General features: G+C 37.6%; 1 protein-coding gene across 1 annotated transcript; it reads left to right on the top strand.

Moving 5' to 3' along the window:
* The first annotated feature begins 3,489 nt into the window (after positions 1-3,489).
* On the top strand, positions 3,490-25,745 carry LOC115918590 (probable flavin-containing monoamine oxidase A). Its single transcript, XM_030984417.1, has 12 exons — positions 3,490-3,570; positions 9,301-9,437; positions 9,899-9,986; positions 10,919-11,096; positions 18,256-18,370; positions 19,077-19,234; positions 20,166-20,346; positions 21,083-21,183; positions 21,976-22,149; positions 23,521-23,607; positions 23,902-23,999; positions 25,073-25,745. The coding sequence occupies exons 2-12, from the start codon at positions 9,311-9,313 to the stop codon at positions 25,401-25,403; spliced, it is 1,638 nt and encodes a 545-aa protein (XP_030840277.1). The 5' UTR covers positions 3,490-3,570; positions 9,301-9,310; the 3' UTR covers positions 25,404-25,745.
* Positions 25,746-26,260: the final 515 nt, after the last annotated feature.

The raw sequence follows: 26,260 nt of genomic DNA, 5'->3' as shown, positions 1-26,260 counted from the left end.
AAGTCATGGGATTCCTGACTAACCTACTAAAGGTGTATAAATATGATTGCAATAAATACAAAAGTGAAATCACAACAGCTCTTATTTGATTTTAAGTATACACAATTAAAGAAAGATTTTGAACATGAATTTGATATTTAGAATCTTATAGAAATATAAACAGGGGGCAAAGTGGATATTTTGTTTTGAAAGTGAGAGATTTCTATCGTGTGTTAATACGTAAGAAGTCGGTATAAACAAATTATTTTTGGAATTCCTTTCTAGATTTAGATAATGACTTTGTTTGGAAGGATGTATTTTCATTTAAATTAAAGCAAATTCGTAATAATGAAGTTGGAAATTTTAATTTCAAGATGATTCACAGGTTTAATGCCTCAAAAGTAAACTTATATAAATGAAAAATTGTGAAAAATTATTTATGCAACTCTTGTGGACAAGTTGACTGAACGTTTCACTTTATGTTATATTGCAAGGATGCGACTTTGTTTTGGAAAATAATATGTAATTTGATATTTAATTTAGGCCTATTCCAAATAGAAATACCAATAAACCAAACGATATTAGTTGTAGGTAAGGACATGCAACAAGAAATATACTCTCCTGAATATTATTTTAAATTATGCGCAATATGCAATTTATAAATGTTACTTTAAAAAGATTGTTAATGGTACTGTTTAATACCCACATTCTTTGTTTTTTTTAATTCAAGTCATTGCTAAGACTATTTTTAAGGTATGAATGTGTTAGCAAAGAAAATAATACTAAGCTGGAAGAATTAATTGTTGAACTTTTACTTTGATTGTTAGCCTATGTTATGTTTCACTCAATCATTGAGTAATTAATGTAAATATGTATTGAAATTATGGAAATAAAAACTTCGCTTGAGGATAAGAGAGAGAGGAAAAAAATGATCGCAGCATGAGCTAATAAATCCAGGATTTTGTTGAGAATCTGAGGCAAAGATACCCAATCCCTTTAAAGGTACTATGTTCCTTTTGTAGCCAACCTCAAATTGTGTAGAACTTTGCAGGAATTATGAATATGTTATGTGTGTCCTATCTGTGAAATTTAAACATTAGCAGTGTCATAATATTCAAATTATGTAAGGAAACCCGTTTACTTGCTAGACTTCACTGTCAGACACTATTGAGTGACTGACTGTTTTTTCTTCTTCTTTGGTAATAACATACATAAAATGAGCTGTAAAGGGTACATGAGCATTAGTCTACATCAATAACCCACTTATTGTGATGGCCAAAATTAAACTGATTGAACCTTTGCGCAGCATAAAACGTATGACCATTCGGTACAATGGTCTGAAAATCAAGACTATTACTTATTGGCTCTACAGCTCCTAAGTCGACTTGACAACTAATAGTCGTTATTTTCCCACTTAAAGACATTTTCGAGCCCCACCTTATTTAGGGAAGTTCTAAATTAGTATTACCTTTGAAATGCCGTTGGAATTTAACCTTTTCATTTTTTGGCCTGCAAATGGGACATAGTATATACCTTTAACATGCAGCTTTGAGCACATTTCACGTCCATACGCTTTGAAAATCTCTCGCCACGATATCTCACACCAAACCAAACAGTAAGATGTCATATGGCAGTTATTAGGTGCCCATAAGCGGTAAAATCTCTCGCAACTCTGGGAAGCAATCCAAGGGGGTAATATAATCATAGTCCCTCCCCACAACTGCAATGTGATGGGACTCAATTCTAAAATGTTCTAGAAGCAACAAACACTCTCTCTCGAACGATAACGTTCTTATTGGTCATCTTTATATCCCTCTTGAGGATCAGGACCAAGATCAGAACAGATACAGAATGTTTCTTAGTATGTTATATTTTTTGTATTTATGTTTTTATTGATAACCAAACATAGCAACATAAAACACAAAAATAACAGATAAATATTTTATACATAATAATATACATTAATGGATAAAGTCAAATGACATGTATCATAATACATAGGGTCTCTTATTCAAAGGAATTCAATTAGGATTTCAAATCAAAAGACCATTTTTTAAATGAAGTCATAACTTGTAGTTCTTCTTAGTACTGTATGTTATATTATATACACACTGTTCTAAGACAATCACCCCGGGCCAATTACCAACTGGACAATAACCTCCACCACCCCCCCCCCCCCCCCCGGTTTATTACGCGCCGGTAAATTATCCCCCGAAGAACAATTAATCCCCTCAACATTACACCCCGAGGACGATTACCCACGACAAAAAAAAGATCTGCTTTCTAAAAAAAACAACTTATTATCAAGGTAGATTTCCATTATTGAATGAGGGGGTGGGGGGGGGGGGGAGGGTTGTCCTAGGGGGTAATTTTTCGGGGGTTAATTGTTCTCGGAGTGGTTGTCCTTGGGGGTAACTTTTCGGGGACGGTTGTCCTTGGGGGTAATTTTCCGGGGGTTATTGTCCTGGGGGGGGGGGGGGCTTTTTCCGTGGGTGATTTAAAAAACAATGCCCCCATCCCCCGGACCCCTACCAGGTTTATAATTTTAGATCTTGTATATTCATCCTTATGTTTTTGTACGCTTTAGAAATTCAACATATTCATCATTATTTGCCTCTTCTTTCTCCTCCTCCTCCTCCTCCTCCTCCTCCTCCTCCTCCTCCTCTAGCCCCTTCTCCTCCTCTTAATTCTTCTTCTTCTTCTTCTTCTTTTCTTACTTTATGTTTTTCTAATTCTTGTACTTATTATGATTTCTATTATTATCATCATTTTTATCTTCAATAATTTTTTTTCTTATTAATTTTGTACATGTAGCCTAGATAGGGGACCCCACTGGAAATAAGCTCTCGAGCTTTAAGGCTTGGGTTATTCTGTTCAAGCTGACTTAATTTTTATCCGTTATTATTTTACATTGTTATATGTTGGAGGCTTTGCGAGTAAAATCAATAAATCAATAAATCCAAAAAAAATATTAAAGAGCCCTTCAATATACGTCAATATACGTGCATTAAAAACACCTTGACCTATAGTTGAAAACATTGCAATATAGATATAGACTTAAAACTAAAGGACTGTTTAAAGTGTTTCCATGTATCACATTGATTTATATCTCCACAAATTTATCGTTATTAGAATAAACCCATGTGAATATGAATTGTTCTTTACATAGTTTCGTTGAATTCTCCTCTGGTCTAGCTGTCCAGGTTTTTCTCCTAATTTCGTCCTTTGGGTTGAGTGTTTATTTGCTTTATATATTTGTCTTAGTTGAACTTTTATTTTAAATCTATGAGAAAATATTCAGTTCAGTAATGATCCCATTTTCCTGAGCTCTATTTGTCTTTTCTATAAAATGTTTGTCGGTATTTCAGAAAATTCTACTAACGTTGACTTAGCTAGGCCTTTTATCACTTATCACCTTCTTCTTCTGAAGGAAATCAATTATTAATTTGTGTACACAATCTCCTATAGTAGCGTTCCATACATCGATTGTTTTGATTTACGTTTCTCTGGACTGAGAAGAGCCGAGAGCATACATATAAAACCTCATATTTTGCTTCGCAATTGCAGCTGTCATCGAACGGAAAAGGCAAGGTATGTAAAATAGCCAGATGCTTAATTATATGTAGATCGTGAAGAATCAAATTGTGCTGCATTTGCTGTCGTAATATTGATTTATCGTAAAATATATCCTAGGGCTAGGGTATTAGGGTTAGTCTATCTCTCGATGAGTGACGTGAGTTAGCACGGTACGGTACCGTACCGGTATTCGTGCACAGCATACGAAGCTGCGCAGGCAAGCAATGCATGACTTGCTTGCACTGCACACAGGCTGTAATCAACATGAATAGTGCAGGTGCTGCAGCATGCAGTGCATGTTCATGGGCCATGGCTAATCGAGGGTATCATTAAATGTATTGTAATATAGATGTTATTGTTGTTGGAAAGTTGATGACAAATGCTGAGTAATCGGCAATATCGTGAAATAGGCCCCGCAACTTACCCATCTTGTAATCGATTAGATATTATCTTAGACTTCTAACTTCAGCCAACTCACAATAGAGTAAAGGAGCCCGTTTTCGGCCACTTAAGACAAAATCCTATTTTTAGGACTCTTTACTTCCTATTTATTATCATTTCTTGTTCAAATCATGAAGCAAATATTATTACTATTTATAGGGAGGCCAATGCCCAAATCTAACTTTTTAATTACGAATTTGTTTAAAATAAAACAAAGATTAAAAGAAAGCATTTACTTTCACTAAGAAAACTCACCCATCTGCCGACTCCAGAAGTTCCATAAAATAGGAGATATCCAGCTTTTAAGCACTCCCTTCCTTCTACGCTTGGCCGTACGCAAGAGCCTTGAAACAATCAATTTCATGGTCCCAAAAATTACGTCGAGAATTAGACAGGCCCGAGGGAATGGGCGTGTCATCATGGTCATTGCCCGGACAACAAGTTCAAAACTTCGCGCGAAAGTACATTCATCATCACCGGCTAGCCTTGAATTAGTCGCACACACCGACACAGTACTACAGGCCGTCCAGGTACGGTAATTGCATGCAAGCCGCAATCGAGCCATGCTAGCCATGCCATAATGAGAGAAAGCTCGAAAACCACTTATTGTAAATTGAGAAAATGATTGAAATAAATAAATAGGCCTACCTTAGTTTTGATATGTATTCCAATTATTTCCTCATGAGTAAAGATCAATCTGACACTGCAAAATCCAACAGTTGCAGCGAACACAATACGATCGATAAATCCAACAGTTGCAGCGAACACAATACGGAATCAAACATAGTCAATAGGACTGCACGCATTGATAGACGTGTACTGACGGAGATATTTCTCTCCCTCTCTCTCTCTCTCTCTCTCTCACTAACCATATGATGATATCATACACTAAAACACACACGTTCAAATCATGGCATTCATTACACTTCTCAATTGGAGTATAGACTGCTCACGTAGACTTTTTTTTTTTACTGAAATGTCTTTTTTTACACTTCTCATACATTCCTGTACGACACTGACCTAGTGCTGAGAATAAGGTACTATGTGTGAGACTACGTCAAATTTGTTTTGCGCGCGATGAGACTGGAGCTCATACATATTCATATAATGATGTCGCAAGACTTCAATTTGGGGCTCGAACAATCATGTCTCTGTTCACAGTTTTCCACCCCAATTTAAGATGGCTCTAGCTATGGGGCTCAAACCAACGCAAGATTGACAAAAACATCGTACTCTATCTACCTTTGATTGTGCAGTTTGTAAAAATCTGCAATTAAAAAGATATAATCCTTTTTCGTTATATTTTCTAGTTGTTAAAAGTGACATTTGTGCACAACTGATATGTTAATCTCTATCAAAAGTTCTTTGATATTAAATTGATTCCATATTTTTAGGCGCTACCTTCAGTCATTGAGAAGGATTTTAGTGAGCTAACCTCATCGCCCTCTAGGACCCTTCTAGTTTCTCATATGTGCGCGCCAAGGTCGTCTGCTAACAGAATTATTGGATCTAAAAACGTCAAAATCTGCAAGATCGTCAACAAATGGTGAAAGACCGTTACAGATCCGTGATTATAGGTATGTTGTGGAGTGTGTAATTGTGTATTTGTTATACATTTTATTCCATAGATATTTGTTTTCTTTTTTTTCCCCTTTTTTTTTCTTCTGGTAATTTTCTGACTTGGACGACGAGCGCACAAATCGTAGGCGTAGAAGCCTTACGCCCGGGCATTGGCCTCCCTACTATTTAAACAAAAAAAGAATCCCAGAAAAAAATCACGAATTGCCATGACAATATTCATTTCAATTTTCACTGTTTTGGAGCCCATTATCGGCCGAGCGTTTCAGTTTACGGCCGCATGTACAAAGTCAATAGGAAGCGCTCGCGCGCCGTGCGTTTCCGCGCTGATGTACAGCACAAGCGGGCGGAGCAGGTATCCCACGCCGGAGCTCCCTGGTGCTCGCCTGGCCGAAGACAGGCACAGCGGTGATCGGAAGTTGGACTCTGAATTAGACAGAGATATCGTGTGTGCGTCGCGGTGTGCGGCTGCATTGATTTAATACATGCGATGAGATACTTTTGAGCTTGCGACTAGCACAAAATCGGGCTTTAAATCTGAAAAATACTTGAAATAAAGCTCATTTTATGGTACCCATATTTCTTACAGACACGCGTAAGATACTCGATTTTTCAGATTTGGGTAGCGGGACCGGCGATTACATCGCTAAAATGTGATATTTTAGGATATATTTTCCATTGCAAATGTGGTTCTTCAGTGACACTGGCATGGTATGGTACGTGTGGGATATGTGTTATGCTATTATGCGATGTATTTTAGAGTGATTTTACCTTGCATCCAACCAATCGGCCGAAAACTGGAGCTGGCCGATTACGGGCTCCTTTACTCTACTCGTGATCGAGGCCCCGCGCTACGGCATTGCACGCAATTTAACACAGCAGCGGGGCCTTCTTCTTTCATTTTCATTTGAGCCCTTCCTTTGAATAATGTTGTTAATATTAAATGTTAAATTTACACTCAATTGTATATTTGTTGCCCCTTCTCTTTTAAATTTAACTGGTTTTTTAATATTTTCATTCTTTGATATCTTTTTTAAGTAGCCTCCTTATAATATTTAAGTTTAAAAAAGTCCCTTTCAACCCCTTTTTTGAGAAACTCAAACGTCTATTTAAGTTGCCCCCACTCTTAAAATTATCTTTATTCTAACAGGCCTGATAAAAACCCGATTTAAATCGGTTTCCCGATTTAAAAAAAAAAATTCTTACCAGATTTGTTTTCCTTCCCTATTTTATCTATATATTATCTATTTTTTCTCTATTCTTCCCTATTTTGCCCTATTTTGTTCCCAATTTTCTTACTCGAAAGGGGGGAATGTTGTTAGATTCCATTTTCCCCCTCGAATCCTTGTACTCAAGGGGGTGTGGTTGAGGGGAAAACAAAAAACCTATTTTTTTTTTAGTGCTCACTATTACCCCTGATTCTAATATTTTTCCTACTGAAATATCTAATCAAGTTCCCCCCCCCCCCCAAAAAAAAAAAAAAAAATTTAATTATAAAATTAGTCCCTTTCAATCCCCTTCTTAACTTCCTTTTAACTCCTTTCCCTTCTCCTTTATTAAACCTTGAAACGCCCCCAATACATCCCTTTCTATTTCCCTAAATTTGCATAGGGGTGTCAACTTGGAGCAAGGGGGAGGGGATCAGGTATGAGGTTAGGGGGCACAGGAAATCCCTTGCATTCTAAAAGAGGATAATAAAATTTAAAATAAATATCAAGGGGGTGGGATTGGAAATCGGATTCTATCAAACTTGGTGCCCTCCCCTCGCACTCCGTTTTTATTCATTTATTTGTAAGGTGTCTATTTTCATTTTTGCCTTACCTTTAAATAATTGTGTTGATATTATAGATTTTAATTAGATTAAAAAAAAAAAAATCAAATTTATCCTCAAATGTTTATATGAGTTGGCCCCCCTCTCTTTAAGTTCTTTAATATCTATTAAGTTGCCCCCCCCCCCCCTCCTAATTTTAATTACCAAAATACGTCCCTTTCAACCCCTTTTTTAACTCACTTTTTAACTCCATTTTTAATCCTTTCCCTTTATTAAACCTCGAAACACCCTTAAACAGTGAAAGAAGCCCCACTGCCGTGCTGTCCGTCATGAAAATGCATAGGATGGGGCCTTGTTCACGAGTATACATAGTCGTGATACAGGCCCCATGGCCGTGTTGTAGAATATGCAACGCTGTTGCGCGGGGCCTGTATCACAAGTATATATTAGCGAGTTGAATAGGAAACTCTTATAGTATACTCGTGATACAGGCCCCGCTGCTGTGTTAAATTGCATGCAACGCCGTAGCGCGGGCCTCGATAACGAGTATAGAAGTATAGTCGTGATACAGGCCCTGTGTCAATACTGTAGGACGCGCAATGCCGTTGCACGGGGCCTTGATCACGAGTATATATAAGTGAGTTGGCTGAAGTTAGAAGCCTAGTACAGAAGTATAATCGATTACAACAGTTGCGGGGCCTATATCACGAGTATGCCGAGTAATCCACCAAAATAACATAATTCATACTGCAAAAAGTGCAATCACCACGAAGAACTTTGCACATTGAGCGCCGTACAGTGAGTTTACACGCTCAAGTGGCTTCAAATTTAAGTGAGATAGGGCCTACTTAACTTAAGCGCAATTTAAGTTCAATGGCAAAGTCAATACATAATAATACTATATTATGTCACACCACAGAGATTTTGACACGTCCTGCTTTAAACAGGTGACGCACTTCAAACATAACTGACGCACACACAGCATTGCAAACATTGCTAGCGGTAGTCGCAACCAAAATCGCAGTCGCAAGCAGCTGCAAGTATGTGGCTAAGGCCACGATGAGTAGTTGAATACTCAAGTACTCGCACTGTTGACAACTACTCGAGTACGATTTCTCATACTCGAATAATCGGCCGCCATTTTTTTTCTTCTTTTCCCCGTACACCTGGCACTGTCCAGGCCGACGCCCGGGAGAGTGCCGGCATGGTACTGTAGGTAAAAATGTTTCCCAGCTCAATCACCGTCAACTCACCGCTCAGAAACTGGGACCAAATGTCCGGATTTCTGTTTGGACTCGGAGGAAAATGGATTAGTTTGTCATCTTTGGTGTTTAAAACACCATTGTTTACTATTATTATTATTATTAAATCGGCGTCTTCAACTGCAAATCAAAGTAAAATCGTGTGAGATTTCGGAGACGTACCTGGGATACTGCTGGCGTACCCGTAGTATGGTGGTGGCAAAAAAAAAAATGCCATCCGAGTATTCGCCTGTAAGCCTGGGAGTGTACTTGAGTACCTCATTACACGGTTATGCACAGCCTTAGAAATAGGTATGGGCGTAAGTTTGCCAAATAACCGCATCACTTTTCTTTAAACATAATATCAATTCACCCTTGTCAAAACCAATGCAGCCAGCTCACAGCTAAAAATTGTGAGTCGGTCCCTGTACACTTTGATCTACTATGGATCTCATGGTGTAGTCAATAATACTGTAGACTGCATTCAGGTGTGGGGAGATGCAAAGTCGATATGCACACGTGGGGATACATCAACACTGCAACAGACTGAGTCATGCACTTGGAGGGACGTGGCAGAGGCCAACAACATGGCTCTTAATTTTGCTAGGTGTTCTGAAATGCTTGTATAATGACTCTAAATGATGATAATAATCTTGTCCTTAAAGTATTCATATTATCTTGAAATGAAACACCTCTTCCCCTTTGTTTTTCCAGGTTTCAGGAAATGGCAGAGAAGAGAGACCAGGAGTGTGACGTGGTGGTAGTAGGGGCGGGGCTGTCTGGTCTGACTGCAGCTTATCGTATCCAGCAGAATGTACCAGGATGCAAGGTTCTTGTTGTTGAGGCAAAAGGTATCAACAAAAACAATGTCCTTTATATAATCTCTTTTATTGCTTTTTCATCTTAGTGACTTTCTGGTTTACATTGTATTTTATTGATTTCAATAATTTTTTAAACAGGGGTAGAGGGAACTTGATTTCAAAATTTATTTATGGAATACTTGCCACCATTTTATGAGTCCTTTGATACTAATTGCACTTGTAGTTGTTAGTGTATTATGTATAGCTGTGGCTAAATTATAGAAAGAGTGATGCTATTTAGGGGGAAATAGTCAGAGAACAAATATGAAGTGAGATAGAGGTTATTTTTTAATGACATTTTTTTGGTGACACATTTAAACTCGCAGCCAAATTGTAAGTCTGGACCCCCCCCCCCCCCAAATGATGAGGTTCCTTCAGACTGTAACAAATTTGATCCAGACCTCCTTCAGAATTTTTTTATTAAGCCCTTGTGTCTTCTGTCTGTCTATCAGATCGGATTGGTGGAAGAACGATGACTGTGGAGATGCAAGGAGCACATGGACCTGACTCGTGGGACCTAGGAGGTCAGTGGGTGTCAAGGTAAAACAAATAGAAAGACGTTTAAAAGCAAATCAATACCATTTTGATAATAATTGATATTAATTTTTGATTTGTAAAGCGCACATACATGTATCTGCCTATAATGGCACCCAAGGCCTACAAATCAGTTAAGAAATTTCAAGATAATCCAAGTTGATACAAACCAACAAAATGACAATAATGGCAATGCAATAATCAGATGCAATAAAATCAGACACTATATCCAGATACATTTTCACAGATATCATTGTGCAACAGTGATTATAATGATCATCAATAGCAGGTTTTAATCAAGTTTCCAGGAATGAGTGGAAAACTGAAAGTGATGCTCTTGATTTGATGTATGAAGGGAGGGCATTCCAGTGGCATGGGGCGGCTGCACTGAAGGATCTGTCACCCCATGACTTCTTGGTCCAAACTTCTTAAAACTGGTGAATGTATCCTGATCAAAGACCTGCTCTGATTGCACAAGTTCCAAGCCATGCTATGGTTACATTGATATGCAGCATGATTGCATTTGCATTGCATTGTTATTATTGATTCAAATGATTTGATTTCTCATGCCAAACATGATACAATGAATAAATATATTACAAAAAATATATAAAATGAATCAACAAATAGAATAGTAATAGCACGAGAAAGGAGGAACTAGCTAGAAGCAGAGCTTGTTGATGTATTAGTTCCTCAGAGGATGTTGTACAATATATCTTGAAAACAAAGTATAGTTAGTATCATTGTTATGAATCTGTTTTCATATCCACATGGTCCTTATGTTTTTATGCAGTAAAATAAATTTGTCATGATCTTGAATTATTGTGAAATAACGAATTGTAAATATGATGTTTATATTTAAATATTTGTTAATCATGCATACAATTAAGCCTTTAGCTGCAAATTGTTGATGAATAAATACCTTACCTTACCCTCAGTTCACAGCACCATGTCCTGTGGCTCCTGGAAGAGCTCGGTATAGAACATTACCCCCAGTTCAACAGCGGGAAGAGGCTTCTACAGGCAGGCAAGGAGTTTGGTATAACCGAGCATCATGATAGCATTCCCTCATTACCACTACTTTCTCTTGTAGACCTCAACAGATTTATCACAAATGTAAGTTTTTTGTACACAGTAAAAGGTAGTTTTAAGTCATATTAGTGAGTGGTTGAAATCAGTTGATAAAAAGATGTTTTTCAACTTGTAAAGATGTAAAGTGTTGCCATTAGCTCACTTCCTGTCTTTTTAAAATAATTCTTATGAATTTGTCAACAATAAAAAAATTGTCAGTATGATGTGTGTAGAAAATATCCACCTTAAATTATTGATAAAATTGAATTTAAATGGTCTTATCCCTCTCACAACTGCTCTCTCTCAATTTTTGTATATATGTTTATTTACTATGTGATTGCAAATTATTTCTCTTTTTTCTGGTCTTGATTTTAAGTGTATGAAGTATGGTAAAGTAAAGAGTGACAAAAGAAATGTGAAATGTTAGAAATGCAGTCAGTAAATCGTGCTTGTATGTGATATCAGATTGTAAGTTTGGTCATTTTTTGAAAATATTTAATGATTTTTTTTTTCTCTTTGCCTCTTAGAGGTGTTTATTCAATATTCAAACAATAACATAATTTTGCTTACAATTCAGCAAATCAATGGAACATCAATAATACACAAGTTATTTATTCAAATATAACTAAGCAAATTCGCAGGAAATTTCATATTTTGTACTTTCAAATGTTCGTTTATTTCTATTCTGTTAGTCATTTCTCTCTTAAATAAGTAAATCAAACTCAAATCTCTATTATCATACCCATACTTATTACGAAAAATAATCATTTTATAAATCGACCAAAAAGCAATAGTCATTATCAAATCGATTTCGGTTTGCGAATTCATTTTGAGTAATAAAACAATATCTATCTCTATTCTAAGATTGAAAGCACGTGAAAATAAGTCCTTTAAATATGCAAAGAAGGTTTCATTTGCCTTACATGAAATGAAAGCATGAAGCACATCTTCAGTCTTTTTGCATTTGAAACAAAGGTCATCATATGAGAGACCCCACTTGAACAGATTGTTACGAACTGGTAACATAAAAGCTTGAAATTAAATTCACGTAAACGAAAATCTTTTATCCCAATCAAATTCCTATTAAAAACAGAGGACCATTTAACGTCCTTCTGCAAGACATCTTCCCAATACAAACAACATTTATTTATTTTAATTTGTTCAAAACTAATCATATTATACCACTGTTTACTACTCAAAAGACTAACAGGCTTAACTGATTTTCCAAATACAAAATGGGGGATAGAGAAATTATGGTCTTTGAAAACCAAAGGTACCCTATGCTTATCATTTATCCAAATTTTTGGAATTGATTTTTGTAACTTTGTATAGTCAAAAATCAAAAATTGTTTACTTCTCCTAGTTTTAAGGCGGATAAATAATTCATTTACTGAAACAAAAGTACCATTTTTAAAGATATCATTTAAATATATAATACCACTTTTATACCAATCTTCATAAAATAACATTTTCTTTTCAAAAACAATATCTTGATTATACCATAAAATATTTTCGTCGACATGTTTCTGTGTCTGACATTCAGCTGATGTGTATTTGTTTATGAGGTACCATGCATGTAATATTTCTATATAAAAATATGGGACATTTCTAAGTTTTAAGAGATTTAAAGTATAATCAGTATAATTGCAATTGAGCAGTAGATGCAGCCCTCCCAAACAGTCAAACCAATGTTTACACATGTCTTTCCAATTTCCTGTTGTATTATCTAAAAACATCCCAAGCCACTTCAGCCTAAAACTAAACATCTGCTTTTTAACATCAATCATTCGTATTCCTCCTTCACAATAATCCTCAGTGACAATACATCGTTTTACCTTTTCAATTTTACTTTTCCAAAGAAATTTAAATATCAGGCTATTAAGTTTTATCAAAAAAGTAGACGGTATTGTATCAACAATCATTAAATGGATAACTTGACTAATTGCAAGTAATTTGATAATAGTCAGTCTTCCAAACAAAGTCAGGTTTCTTTTTCTCCAGTTATCTAACAGTTTTTGCATTTTTTCTAATTTATTTTCCCAATCTATCTTTAAAGCACACTGCAGATCAGGTGCGATATAATGTCCTAAGTATTTTACTGGCTCATCTGTCCAATGTAAGCCAAAACAAGATAACGACCATCGTTGACAGGCTGTTCCAATCCAAATCAAGACAGTCTTTTCTCTATTTAACTTCGGTCCTGCTGCTGCAACTATGCCAAAAACCTCTAATTCGATTAAAATATTTTCAAAAGAATTTATATCAGATGCATAAAATAAGGTGTCATCTGCATATTGCAGCAATTTCAGATCAATACCTTTATCATCAATATCTAGACCTTTGATTTCCTTATTTTCTCTCACTTTATTTGCCATTAATTCTGCGGCCATTACAAACAATAAGGCCGAGAGGGGACACCCTTGGCGTATTCCTCTCAGAACACTAAAAGTTTCAGATAACCAACCATTTACAATTACAGAACTTGAAATATTTGTGTATAAAATTGTTACCCACTTCTGGAAAACAGGTCCAAAATTAAATTTACTCAGGCATTTTTTTATAAAAGTTACATCAATTACATCAAAAGCTTTAGAAAAATCTACCATCATAAGAGCACCGTTTTTACCGTTCCTTGTCATGTATTCAATGATATCTTTAGTAAGTCTTACATTACAAGCCGCCAGACGACCTCTTATGTAACCCGACTGGTTTTCGTGAATAATTTTACCAATTACTTTTTGAAAACGTTTTGCAAGCACTGTTGCAATTATTTTATAATCACTATTCAGCAATGTGATCGGTCTCCAATTCTTCAGCTCTCGGTGATCCCCTTTCTTGTATATCAAAGTAATTATTCCTTTCCTTTGAGTATCCGACATTTTCTCATTAGCATAACACTCGTTAAGAGCGGCAACTAAAATATCACAGATCTCATTCCAGAACACCTGATAGAATTCCGCGGTTATTCCGTCAGAGCCTGGAGTTTTGTTTTTCTTCATTGCGAATACAGCTTGTTTACATTCCCTGTGTGTTAATAAACCTTCACATATTTTATTTTCATCGTCAGAGAGAGATGAAATATTTTGAGAAAAAATATAATCTTCTGCATTTTTAACATCAATATCTTCTTTAGTATACAACTTACTATAAAAATCAACGGTTTCTTTCAATATTTCGTCTTGTTTTTCAATAATTCTTTTCCCATTTCCTGTCTTCAGCTGATTTATGTTTTTTCTGCTAGCATTTCTCTTTTCTAAGCTAAGAAAGTATTTAGTACTTCTTTCTCCCTCTTCCATCCATCTTGCCTTAGCTCTGATACCAGCTCCTTTAGATTCTACTTTATATATATTTTCCAGCTCTTCTTTTATGACCCTATATTCGTTTTCATTATCATTATTTCCACTTTGGTTATCAATACATTTTTGTAATACATTAAGCTTCATTTCTAAAAACCCTTTTCTATTTTTTTGATCTGCAACTTTATGTTTACAATATTTTTGTGTAAATTCACGTATCATTATTTTCAAAAGTTCCCATTTCTGTAGGGGACTCATATTTTGAGAATTCATTGAACTAATAACATCACAAATATTTTTATGATAACAGTCATCAGACAGAACACGACTGTTCAGCTTCCAGTAACCTGGACCCTTTTGAACAGTTTTTGTTTTGATTTTTAAAGAAATTGCGTTGTGATCAGCTCTTATTGATGGTCTGATATCTGTATTTACAACTCTCCCTAAAAAACTTTTATCGACCAGCCAATAATCTAATCTTGAAGCAAGTTTTAGATATTTATTTCTCCAGGTAAACTGAATAGTATTAACATTCATTTTCCTCCAGATATCACACAATTCGTATTTCTTTAACAATCTACTAAAATTTAGCGGTTTCTTGTAATAGGAACGGTTTGTTCCCTGAACATGTAAAGTGTCTTTCTTGACATTCAGTACACAATTCCAGTCTCCTGCCATTACTAATTTAGATTTTTCATACTTTTCACAAGAATTTGATACGAAAGTATTCAGATTTCTAAAAAACCGTTCTCTTTGCTTTTTCTTAGTTGGTGCATATATGTTTACCATTGTCAATAAAAAGGTTTCCATTTTAACTTTTAGTAACAACTTTCTTCCATCACCACTCTGCTCTATACTAGTGACATCTATGTCTAGGTGTTCATCAAATAATATAGCAACTCCTTTGGAGTGATTTGTGCCGTGTGAAAAATAACACGGCCCACGCCACTCACTTTTCACAATATTTTCAATGTCGGCTGTCCAATAAGTTTCTTGTACAAAGAATATGTGTCCCTTTTGATGTCTAAACCATCTGAAAATTTGACTTCGTTTTTCCTTATTTCTAAGACCGCGAACGTTTAAACTTAAGAAATGACAATTCGACATTTACATGAAAAAGGAAGATTGTATAACAAAAATCAAATTGAAATAAGTTTGTTTGACATATCTATCATTTTTTCTTCGGTACCGTGGTTTTTTCGTCGACCTTTGCTTCCTCTTTTTACTCTTATCTGTATCATCTTTCACTCGGCGTATTGGCAACTCGGGTGATTCCAAAGATATTTCGGAGGCTTCTTCTTCGCTGCCGTCATCGACATCGCATGAAGAGACATTGCTTGAAGCATCTGTACGTGAGGGCGAAACATAAGAATCAGGATTGCTAGCGAGAGGAGCAAACTTGTTAGCGGAAGAGGATGACACATTATCCGGTTTGTTTGCTTCGACTCCCTCAGCGGCTCCATGGGGTGACTCTCTACTATCTCCGTGCAGAAATTGCGTAATCTTTGACTGAGCGCGCGTCTGGTAGTCATGGTGCGATGGGTAGTTGTGAGACGATTCTATTGTCGCTTGTTGTCTTCCAGATGCGACGAGTTTCTCGATGCTGGCTAGAACGTGTGGGGCAGTTGCGGCTACGGCTGCTGGTATAGCTGGGGTGTCGGGTTTACTAGTAGGATCTTGCGTATGTAACGGAGCTGTTGGGGTATCATCTCTGGTGCAGTCTTGCTGGATGTGTCCTGGTTGATTGCAACGGCGACACACTACAGGGCCACTGCACTGGGAGCGATGATGACCTTCGCTCAGACATCTCGAGCATACAACTTTAGGTCTCGTAGTTGACGGGAGTTGGCCATAGTGGAAGATCTTGCCTTTAAAAAGGCCAAAGTTCATGATTCGGGGGAGGGGGGTAGATGGTTGCTGAATATACACAACTCTGTCTCCTGTTAGACAATCTGTCAAACGCCCATCCACGCGGAGGCGTTGGTAGCTAACAGTCCCCAAAACCTTGTACTTTAGTCTCTCGAGTTCATCGATGATCAGGGAGTCATGGGCAGATAGTGGTATGTCCAGCGCTCAAAATACACGGGGGCGGTGGGCGATTCGCCCCCGTGAGCTCCATAATCGCCCCCGTCAGGTTGCTCACGGGGGCGATTGCAAAATTAAAAATCGCCCCCGTGGAATTATAAAATTAAGATTATCTTTTCTGATATAACTTTAACACAATATTGAGTATTAATTTTCAAACCTTAAACCAATGAAATGGAACTTAGATGGCGCTTTCTCTACCATCTCTACGAGTATTTCCGATACAAACAACGGAAGCTCGCGGTGCGGCCGTCAGCACAGTGGCTATACTGCGCTGGTAGTACCGGTGTGCACGCTGACGCCCAGTATCTGCTGGAGCTGAAGATCGACAATCGCCCAAGGACTGAAACATGGAGAAGTTTTTCGTTGTGAAAGTTTGAATCCTCTGAAATCTGGTGATTCTTAAAGACCAGCAAATAATGTAACCCGACCAGTAAATCAATATTGAGAAGAAGAAAAAGGCATAAGATGTTGCAGGGGCGGATCTAGGCGGTTTAGGAGGTTTAATCCCCCCCCCCCCCCTCCCCCTTGGGCTGCCAAGGAAAAATGTGATGCGCACATAAAAATGCTATCATGTGTCCAGACCTACACAGTATTAGTAGATGTCAGTAGATGCCAGGAAAACATCACTAACGGGGGTTCAAAATAGCAACAACAAAAATCGCATCGCCGCTACGCGGCTCGTTGACGATGCTCTACATCGTATTTGGGGTACCCCACCACCTTAGCAAAAAGCTTGATCCGCCCCTATGTTTTGGAAGGATATGGTAAAGACTAAAAGTAAAGAAAGAATGTAAATAAGGTTGCTCCGAATAATGAGGAGGAAATTATGTGCAGAACGGGAAGAAATGGAGAAAATGTCCTCATGGGGATAAAAGTCAATAACAGCTATGTAACAAGTAAATTTCTAAGAGGAAAAATACCGACATAAATAAATGGTAATGATAAAATACCAAGGAGTTTCATGGGTACCAATTCAATGGAAATTTGTATTAAAATAAGAGCCCCCGTCAGCACTAAAAGCGCCCCCGTGAGAAGGCTCACGGGGGCTCTTTTTTTTTTGGAAGAGCCCCCGTGGGCAAAAAATTAATTTGAGCCCTGGGTATGTCCCTAATCAGAAGACGAAGACTATTTTCATTTTCGTCTCTAAGAAATGGGTTTTTGTCATACACGGCAATGTTTACATTCCGTACATTCAGTCCATTCGTAATGATCTTGATTCTCTTGTCCTGATTTTCTACATACAGCCTCCACAGACCTCTGATTTTCTGAATTCCTTTGATATCACAGCTAGGCACACTTTTACAGAGACATTTGAAAATCTCTTCATTTGTAATCATTTTGTCATCAATCGTTGGGATGTCTTTATGTTTAACAAACACTGGCTTACCTCCAAAGTGCGTAGCTGTTGGGAGTTCATGTCCAGCTTTCCCAGCGTATGACGTACTGTGTGCAATTGCCGCCATATTCAAAATCCAGAAATGGGCGGGGCAGTTGACAAATACAAAATCCAGTTAAATTCAAGTTCAGAGTTACCATCCGAGTCCAGGATATAGGTTGATAGATCGTATAGATGTTCAAAGCGTCTTTCAATACAATATTTCAAGTAAAAAGGTTTCCAAATTTCGAAAAACAAGGGATTTTCAGCTCTCTGGAAAAGGTCGTAACCATTTCAAGTGAAGTTGAATAGCGCCCTCCTCGGAAAATATTTAATGATGGTGGTTATCATGCACTCTTTCAGGAAATGATCTGATATTGTCTTGAGATTTAAAATCATTATAGTAAAGGCATTTACTCTCTATAATCTCTTTGTTGTTATACAGTTGGATAGCGTTGCTAAGTACGTGCCCAGTGATGAGCCATGGACAGCGGTCAAAGCTGATGAGTATGATAACATGACGCTAGAACAACTGGTAGAAAGCTCGACATGGACAACAGGTAACTATATTAAAGCCCCACTGCACTACTTATAGCTACTTGCGTCCTCTATATAGCAAACAATGCCTATTTGGTACCTGTTGGTCCCCCATGATCCCCTTTTTCTTATGTTAATTGAGAGCTAACTAAATGAGATAAACACCTGTTAGAGACCTTGCAGGGAGGTCTAATCCCCCTGACCAAACTAGTGCAGACAGGCTTTAAAGCTTGAGTTCTAGGCCAGTATTCATTTTAATACTTATCTTAGAGAGATGACTATTTTACTCAGTATTTGGCTTGAGCAAAGCACTTAACAAACTTCGGTATTCAGTTGAAGCGTTTGGAAAAATATTTCAGCCTAACTTTATGAAAGTTTCCTAGCTAATTTAAGCCAATTATTTTTGAGACCTTGATTGGCAGGCACATATGGTTTCCATCCGCAGTAATTATAAGCTGCACACAATGATATCAGCGCTCATTTATTGCGCACCATTGATTTGGATCACTTAACTGATGTCACAATGGCCATCAGGAACGTGTGAGAATCTTGTAATAAGTTAGTAAAACTACAAAGCACTATCAATTGAATTTCAGCAATCACAGTTTGTACTGTAAAAAAATAAAGTTTTTGATATAGCCATCGATGTCACTTTTTCAGTCTAGTCTTTTGTAGGGTACAACTTCTAGTCGGATAATTGATGGAACGTCGCCCTCTGTCTTTTTTCAGTTGCCAGGGACACCATAGAGACGGGTTGGCAGGTGGTGAGCGGTCTGAGGCTACGAGAGATTAGCGCCCTCTCGTACATGTTCTACCTCAGTTCATCCGGAGGACTGGAGAAGCTGGTGGAGACAGCCGTTGGATCAGCTCAGGAGCTTAGAATAAAGGTCAGTCCTAAATTTCCTCTTTGCTTCAGCATTCCTTTGACCCATTTGAAATGAGTGTTGGAAATGAAAAAATAAAACTTAAGTGAAAATGAACTGTTATTGTTGAGCAAAGAACAAAAACTTCAATTAAATTCATTTCAGTTCATCGATTTTAAAAAATGCTTGTAGAAACATTCCGAAGACTGATACATAAAAAATGTACATAGTTGAATTATTTAATATTATATACTAGAATACAATACCTTCACCAAAATTGACAAGGAACAGAAATTAAAGTTAGAAGTGAAGAGGAATTGTATAGAGTATCGCATTTCAAAATGATACTAAACATAATCATAGTCAAATTATACACAACACCTACATTTGTAGGGCTAAGAATCCATAATAAAACACAGAAAGAAAAATACCTGTTGCATTGGCAATGCAAAAGAAAATTTGAAGAGAGCAGGACTAATTTGGTGATGGAAACCAAAGGAGATTAAAACCAATCTTCAAATACAAGCTATAAGATATAAGTGTAAGTACAAGGGGTCTGCATGGTATGGGAAAATCTTCAAAGTAAAACTAGGATACCGAAGAGTATTGACCCAGATAAGGAAAGTTAACACTAGAAACAATACTAAATCATTTGTAACATTGGAAAATCAAGAAGAAGGGAGAAAGGTGGATTGATGAAATGAGAAAGAAGTGAAAATAAAAGAGAAGATAAATAAAGGAAGATAAAAGAGAGGGAGAGAGAAAGAGAGAGGGGAAGGGAGAGAAAGTGTGAATAAAGGATTGGAAAAAAAGGAGAAAAGATTAGGTTGTATTGGCAGAGCAATTCTTTTGAATAGTTCTCTCTATTGGCTAGTTTGAAAATAGATAAAATAATCCACAGAGAGTAATATTGCATAATTGTCACAAATTGTAAAAAATACATCTTCCCATACAGGGTGGATCGCAAGGTATTAGTCACCAACTAGCAGAGAGGATAGACATCTCCAACATTCTGCTGTCCGAACCCGTCGTTGCCATCGACCAAAGCCAACCAGAGAAGGTCAAAGTTCACACACAGTCTGGCAAGCATTTCACCTGCAAGCACATCATTGTAGCTGCTCCCCCTCACTGCACAGGTAACTTACAATGGGGTTTAGTAGTTTGTAGTAGATTAACCTGTTAATGTGGTAGTAGTAACAAACACCTGTAGTAGTAGTAGTAGTAGTAGTAGAATGGTTTTTTAGAACACCTGCAAAATGGTAAATTACATTGCAGTTTTTACAAGCTCAGATTAAAAAAACATTTCAACAAAAATTGAATTGCTTAATTCTATTATTCCATAGGCTTAACTCATGGACCACCTGGTTCCTGTAAGCAATGTGTTAAGACTTACAATTATACAAGTCATGTACAAGGTTATTTCAAATTAACTTTGTGCCATTACATCACTGTACCTGTCTGAATTCGTACAAGAGCTGTTGTATGTATTAGCAGTTACTGGTCCAGGGTAGATCATACACAAGGAGGGGAAAACACTTTACACTGTATTTAGTATTACCCCAGTCATTTAGATTTGATTGCTTATCTCCACATGATATTGAACTCACTCCGCTTCCTGGGGAGTATTCCAGCCAAGCACCATTTCACAAGTCCACATTTACCAATCTAACCACATTTAAGTTCAAATCCTACCATGTACCCATTCAACACCTGGGTGGAGAGAAGCAATATAGGTAAAAAGGCTTTGCGTAGGGACATAAGTGCCGAGCCGGGGATCAGACCCGTGACCTTTGCATCTACAGTCAAGTGTTTAAACAACACAACTACAACACCTCTGCTTACTGATCAATTACTGTATATTTTGGCTTTCAGGATCGATACAGTACTTACCAGATCAGCCCACAAGAAGAATACGACTGACAACATCTATGCACCCAGGTCATCTATTCAAGTTTGTTGCAACGTATAAAAAGGTAAAAAGTAGTTTTTTAATCGCAGAAACGGTTTAGTTTGGTTGAGTATGTACATGTGGTGCATCATGGCTTTGTTGCAGGGTGGGTTGATGTAGGGGGTGGGGGGGGGGGGGGGGGAGGGGGAGGGGGTTCATTGAACAATTGGTGCAATGTTAATCAGTGTCATTATATCATTTCTACATAATTTAGCAAATGGAAGTAGGTCATTGCTGCCACCATAAGGAATATCTGAACTACATGTAGGCATATGTAACTTTCATACATGTATGATGGTGATGATGTCTTCTTGTATAGTGCCAGTGTCCGCGTCTGGTGGGCGCTCATGACGCTTGCCCTACATTTTCTCACAAATTCAACGTTCTTGGTCAGTGTTTCAAATTCAAATTATTTTCCATCGGTCTTTGTGGGCATTATACTTCTTGAGATGATTTTATAAATTGGAATAGGAAAGATTGCCATAGTGTTAAGGGAAAGGTATGAATTAATGCAACATCTGGGGGGTGTTTCACAAACACTGAGATCGAATTGCTGTTTCCATTGGTCTCTCAATTATGATATTTATATAATATTTTTTCCTTCAATAATGAACTATCAAAAAAGGCAAATTCTGTAGATTTGTGACCATGATTCGCACGTCCCTCGAGAGACCAATGCCAGGAATGGTTAGAGGAACTAGTGGCATGAACGGCCTGCTATAGCTCAAGTCGATCTTAATCTTTGTAAAATGCTCCCCTGGCTTTTGATGGGAATGATGTTGAAAGGTCCCTAATATATCGTTCTTCCTTCCCCCAGGCATTTTGGAGAGAAGCTGGTTACTCTGGTGAGATCGTCTGTAACGGTAGCTGCGCCACGGTACCCGGGTGCAACAAGGCACCCATTCAGTACGTCCTTGACGCCACCAGCTCAGAGGGAAACCCCGCCCTCGTCGGCTTCATTGGAAACCCCAGTCTGTGGGGACAAGTTAGCGTAAGACTCGACCTATATTATTTTGTCTTTCGAAAATCATGCGATTGCATAGTGAAAGAAACATTGTGGAATCGATCATGTTTTTAACATGTTTCTTTAGTATTTCTCACTTTTCCTTCCTTATCCTTTCTTCTTTCTCTTGCGCTTAGAAACATCGTATTAAGAGCATTTTAAATGTAATGTATTATTATTATTATTATTAAAAGGTTGATAAGTATTGGTGTGTACTGCAAGATTCTGGAATCATAAAAATGATAAGAAATTTGGCCCAGTCTTGGTAAAGTTACAAGCACTGTACACAAAAAGATATATATGGGACTGCACGAACATGTGGCATAAAAATCCGTCCCGAATTTTATGATGTTATACAGTATGCCATATTTAGAATAATAAGGCATTTGAAAAGCCATACTTTTCAGCGAGCACTTTGTATCTGATGTTCTTTCACACTTGCATAATACAATGATAACACTCACAAATTTATGTCCACCTGTTCCCAGAACTCAACCTTCTCTTTAACTAGTGTTTCAATGAACAAAATACATATTCAAATTTATAAATGCTTCTATCCCAACATTATAATCACAAATTATTGCACTCACCTGTTAGACCTTGTTCAGATATGATGTGGCTAAACCTCAGTGTTTTGAAAAACAATGACGTAAAGTGTGACAGGCATCACATTTATGTATCTTATAACACAGACGTCAGTGAATGCACGCAGTTGCCATTCATTTACATGTTAAAACAAATACTCTTTTATTTTGATTTTATTTAATTTTATTTTATTTATTTATTTTCCACTCAAATATCCATCAATTGAATGACATATATAAACCATACAGTAATACAATAACAAATGAATTATTATACAAGTAACGAAATACTGACAAGTAAGTTCAAAATCAAATAAGTTTACAGAGTACATTTAAGTTTGAGAATAAGACAAAATATTTTATATTGCTTGATTTAACTAAGAGGGGAAAAAAGTGAATCTCAGAAAAGCTAGGCTTGTTGAGCGAGATTCTCAGTATAAATTAAATATGGACCATCAACAACGTGCATCAAATCCCAGAGAGACCAGAGACGCGCGAACCCACCTGCCCGCGCCAGATCCCGGTTCACCACGCCATATCTGAATGAGCCTACATGTGCAAATGCATTTTGAAAGTTAAAATGTAGGTTGCCCATTCATTAATTTGGCTGTGTGCTATTCGCGAAAGCAAAGGCTCGAGAAAATGTCTCTTAGCCTGTCGTTCGCGAAAATATCTGTATGCGAAAATGTCAGCTTATACAGAAATTGATAGAAAGAAGCGTAATGAAACAAGCCTACTATGAATGCAGTAAACCAAGTATTTCTTATCTTCACAGGTTGATACCAGGAAGGCAGCCATATTGAACCACCTAGCAGATTTCTTTGGAGACGCTGCAAAGAAACCCATAGACTTCATGGAAAAGGTAAACAGTTTGGATTTGGTCCTGAAGAAAACTGTTCGTAATTAGTTTCATGTCATCTTGAATGTTGGTAATAGGACACTTGTAGACAAGTATAAGAATAGCATTCATTGTTCACAAGATTAAGGTCTAGTGGATAAGTCACCTGACTGCAGATCACAAGGTACAGGGTTCATATTTATGTTGATATAAATTGGTTATTAATGATTTTGTAAAAGTATCGGTATTTATTTCAGCTACATGTTAATTCATCTATTATCAAATGATGCTCAAAAACCATCTTCTCTCTTCTTGCAGGACTGGGCATTAGAACCATATAACGGAGGCTGTCCCGTGAGTCTAATGACGCCTGGTGCCATGGCAAATTGGGATACCATAAGGACACCCCACGGAAGGTAAATGAATGTTTCGAGTTAATAGTGCAATTCATTTGACATTTGTAAAACAAAATCTTATCAAAATATCAACAATTAGGTTTGGAGTCATATTGAATAGTATTTTGCAGCCTAATGTTGCAAAAATGGAAGTCACTGGAAAATCTTTCATTCTGTGCTCCCTGTTATACACAAATATGAAAAAAAATCTCAATTATTGGGGGACGACCCGACTTAAAGACCCTGGACAACCCGACCCAATACTCGACCAGGTTGTCCAGGGTGGCGTGCTTCGGCTGACAGCTTGACCCACTTTTTTGACATTTGTAAAACAAAATCTTATCAAAATATCAACAATTAGGTTTGGAGTCATGTTGAATAGTATTTTCCAGCCTAATGTTGCAAAAATGGAAGTCACTGGAAAATCTTTCATTCTGTGCTCCCTGTTATACACAAATCTGAAGAAAAAAATCTCAATTATTGGGGGACGACCCGACTCAAAGACCCTGGACAACCCGACCCAATACTCGACCAGGTTGTCCAGGGTGGGGTGCTTCGGCTGACAGCTTGACCCACTTTTTTACAGCTTAGAATGCTATATCTAATAATAATATGATATATAAAACATGGTAAAATAGGGTTAGGGATAGGGTTAGGGTCGGTTTAGGTGGCTGTCGCAAAAGGAAGTCTTTCCAAAAGTGGGTCGACCTGTCCGCCGAAGTACCCCACCCTGGACAACTCGACCTGGTCGAGTTGTCCAGGGTGTTGGGTCGGGTTTTCTAGGGTCGGTCTGCCCAGTGGTCGGTTTGTCTCGGATTCTTTTTATCCTCTGCTAGTTATAAAGCTGACCTTGTACATGATCAATATAGTTTTCTTATTTCTTGGTTTTAGAGGTGCTTAGTTAGGGTGGAAAGGAATGGTCCAGTGTTTGTAATATGGGATAGGGCTTTAGATGAAAGGCTTAAAACTTCAGAATCATACATGGTTCTGTATTATTGAATTAAGAATGACTGTACGTGTATTGTAAAAGTCTGATATTTAAGTTGTGTTTTGTTTTCTCATTATGTATTTCTTGTCCACAATCCCCATAACAGGATACATTGGGCTGGCACCGAGACAGCTACCCAGTGGATGGGCTATCTGAACGGAGCCGTCCAAGCAGGGTTGAGGGCCGCTGACGAGGTGACCCTTGAACTCCGACCCCAACATCAACGTGGAAGCCAGAGCTCCGAGGCCGCGGAGGAAGTGGGCGGCGGCCTTCTAAGGGCTTTAGATGGGAGGAAGGGGCAGAAGGAGACGACGTGTCGCGGGTATGAAGGGTCACTCATCTGGACGATGGGTAAGCTAGCCGTCGTGGCCGCCCTGGTTGGATTCGCGATGAGGAAGGCGTGGCTGGCAGGTGGTAAAATCAACCTTCCGTTGTAATGAAGTGTGTGGAATATCATGTATTCTGTATACCTGATTTTTGTAAAAACCCTGCGATCATGAATGCACTGCTCATGTTTAGCTAATCTCTGCCATTAGCCGTGATCTGGCAAAACAACGTATGTCTGTTTCACTACTTCCAAGATAGCAGAGATTTTCAATTTTACAGTTAAAAGTGTTCTTATTTCTCTCAAGTTGAATCATTTTGCAAGATATATTGTCTGGTACATTTAGCGGATAATATATTTTTAATATGAAGGGCAAAATTATTCAATAAAACACTTTTTTTTCAATCTATCAATGATCTTGTAGGGATACGTTGTTTTGCCAGCACACGTCTTACCAGGGCTTGCCCTTAACTTTTTTTTGAGGTGGCCAGCAGGGCCACTTGGGTAGGAGATCTGGGTGGCCAAATGGATTTTCAGGTGGCCCCACTTTTATGCGTTATTAAATAATGCAAATGTTTAATAAAAAAATGCATAAATTATATGTGTTAAAAGCAGCATGAGCTGCATTTAATAATGAAAGGTGAGTGACTCTTTAGACTCTCATTCCAAATCCTCTCTCTTTGTTTCTATACTTCTGTCTCAACTTCACTTCAATGTTTTTCTCCCTTTCTCCTTGACTATCATGCATCACAAGGACCCCCTCCCCCTTAAGTTAGGATTGTACAGGGCACACAAGGCGCCAAACTTCTGCTTTTCTTTGAGCTCCAAGTTCTGTTGGAAGATATAAAATTGATTGTATATTTACTTGACGTTGTACTTCTATTCTGAACTGAATAAATGGTATTTTTGTAATTTATTATTTTTATATTTTCTGGTTATTCTGGATTGGATAATCAGTCAATAATCATG

This window comes from Strongylocentrotus purpuratus, unplaced genomic scaffold, assembly GCF_000002235.5.
Source record: "Strongylocentrotus purpuratus isolate Spur 01 unplaced genomic scaffold, Spur_5.0 spur5_scaffold_14, whole genome shotgun sequence".
Lineage (NCBI taxonomy): Eukaryota > Metazoa > Echinodermata > Echinoidea > Camarodonta > Strongylocentrotidae > Strongylocentrotus > Strongylocentrotus purpuratus.
This window is presented reverse-complemented; position numbering and strand designations above follow the sequence as displayed.

Excerpts from the sequence above, each read along its gene's own strand:
- LOC115918590 (XM_030984417.1), top strand. The coding sequence starts at position 9,311 with ATGGCAGAGAAGAGAGACCAGGAGTGTGACGTGGTGGTAGTAGGGGCG. Across the intron at positions 9,987-10,918 it reads GGAGGTCAGTGGGTGTCAAG|TTCACAGCACCATGTCCTGT; the intron begins GTAAAACAAATA and ends CCTTACCCTCAG. Across the intron at positions 20,347-21,082 it reads TGCTCCCCCTCACTGCACAG|GATCGATACAGTACTTACCA; the intron begins GTAACTTACAAT and ends TTTGGCTTTCAG.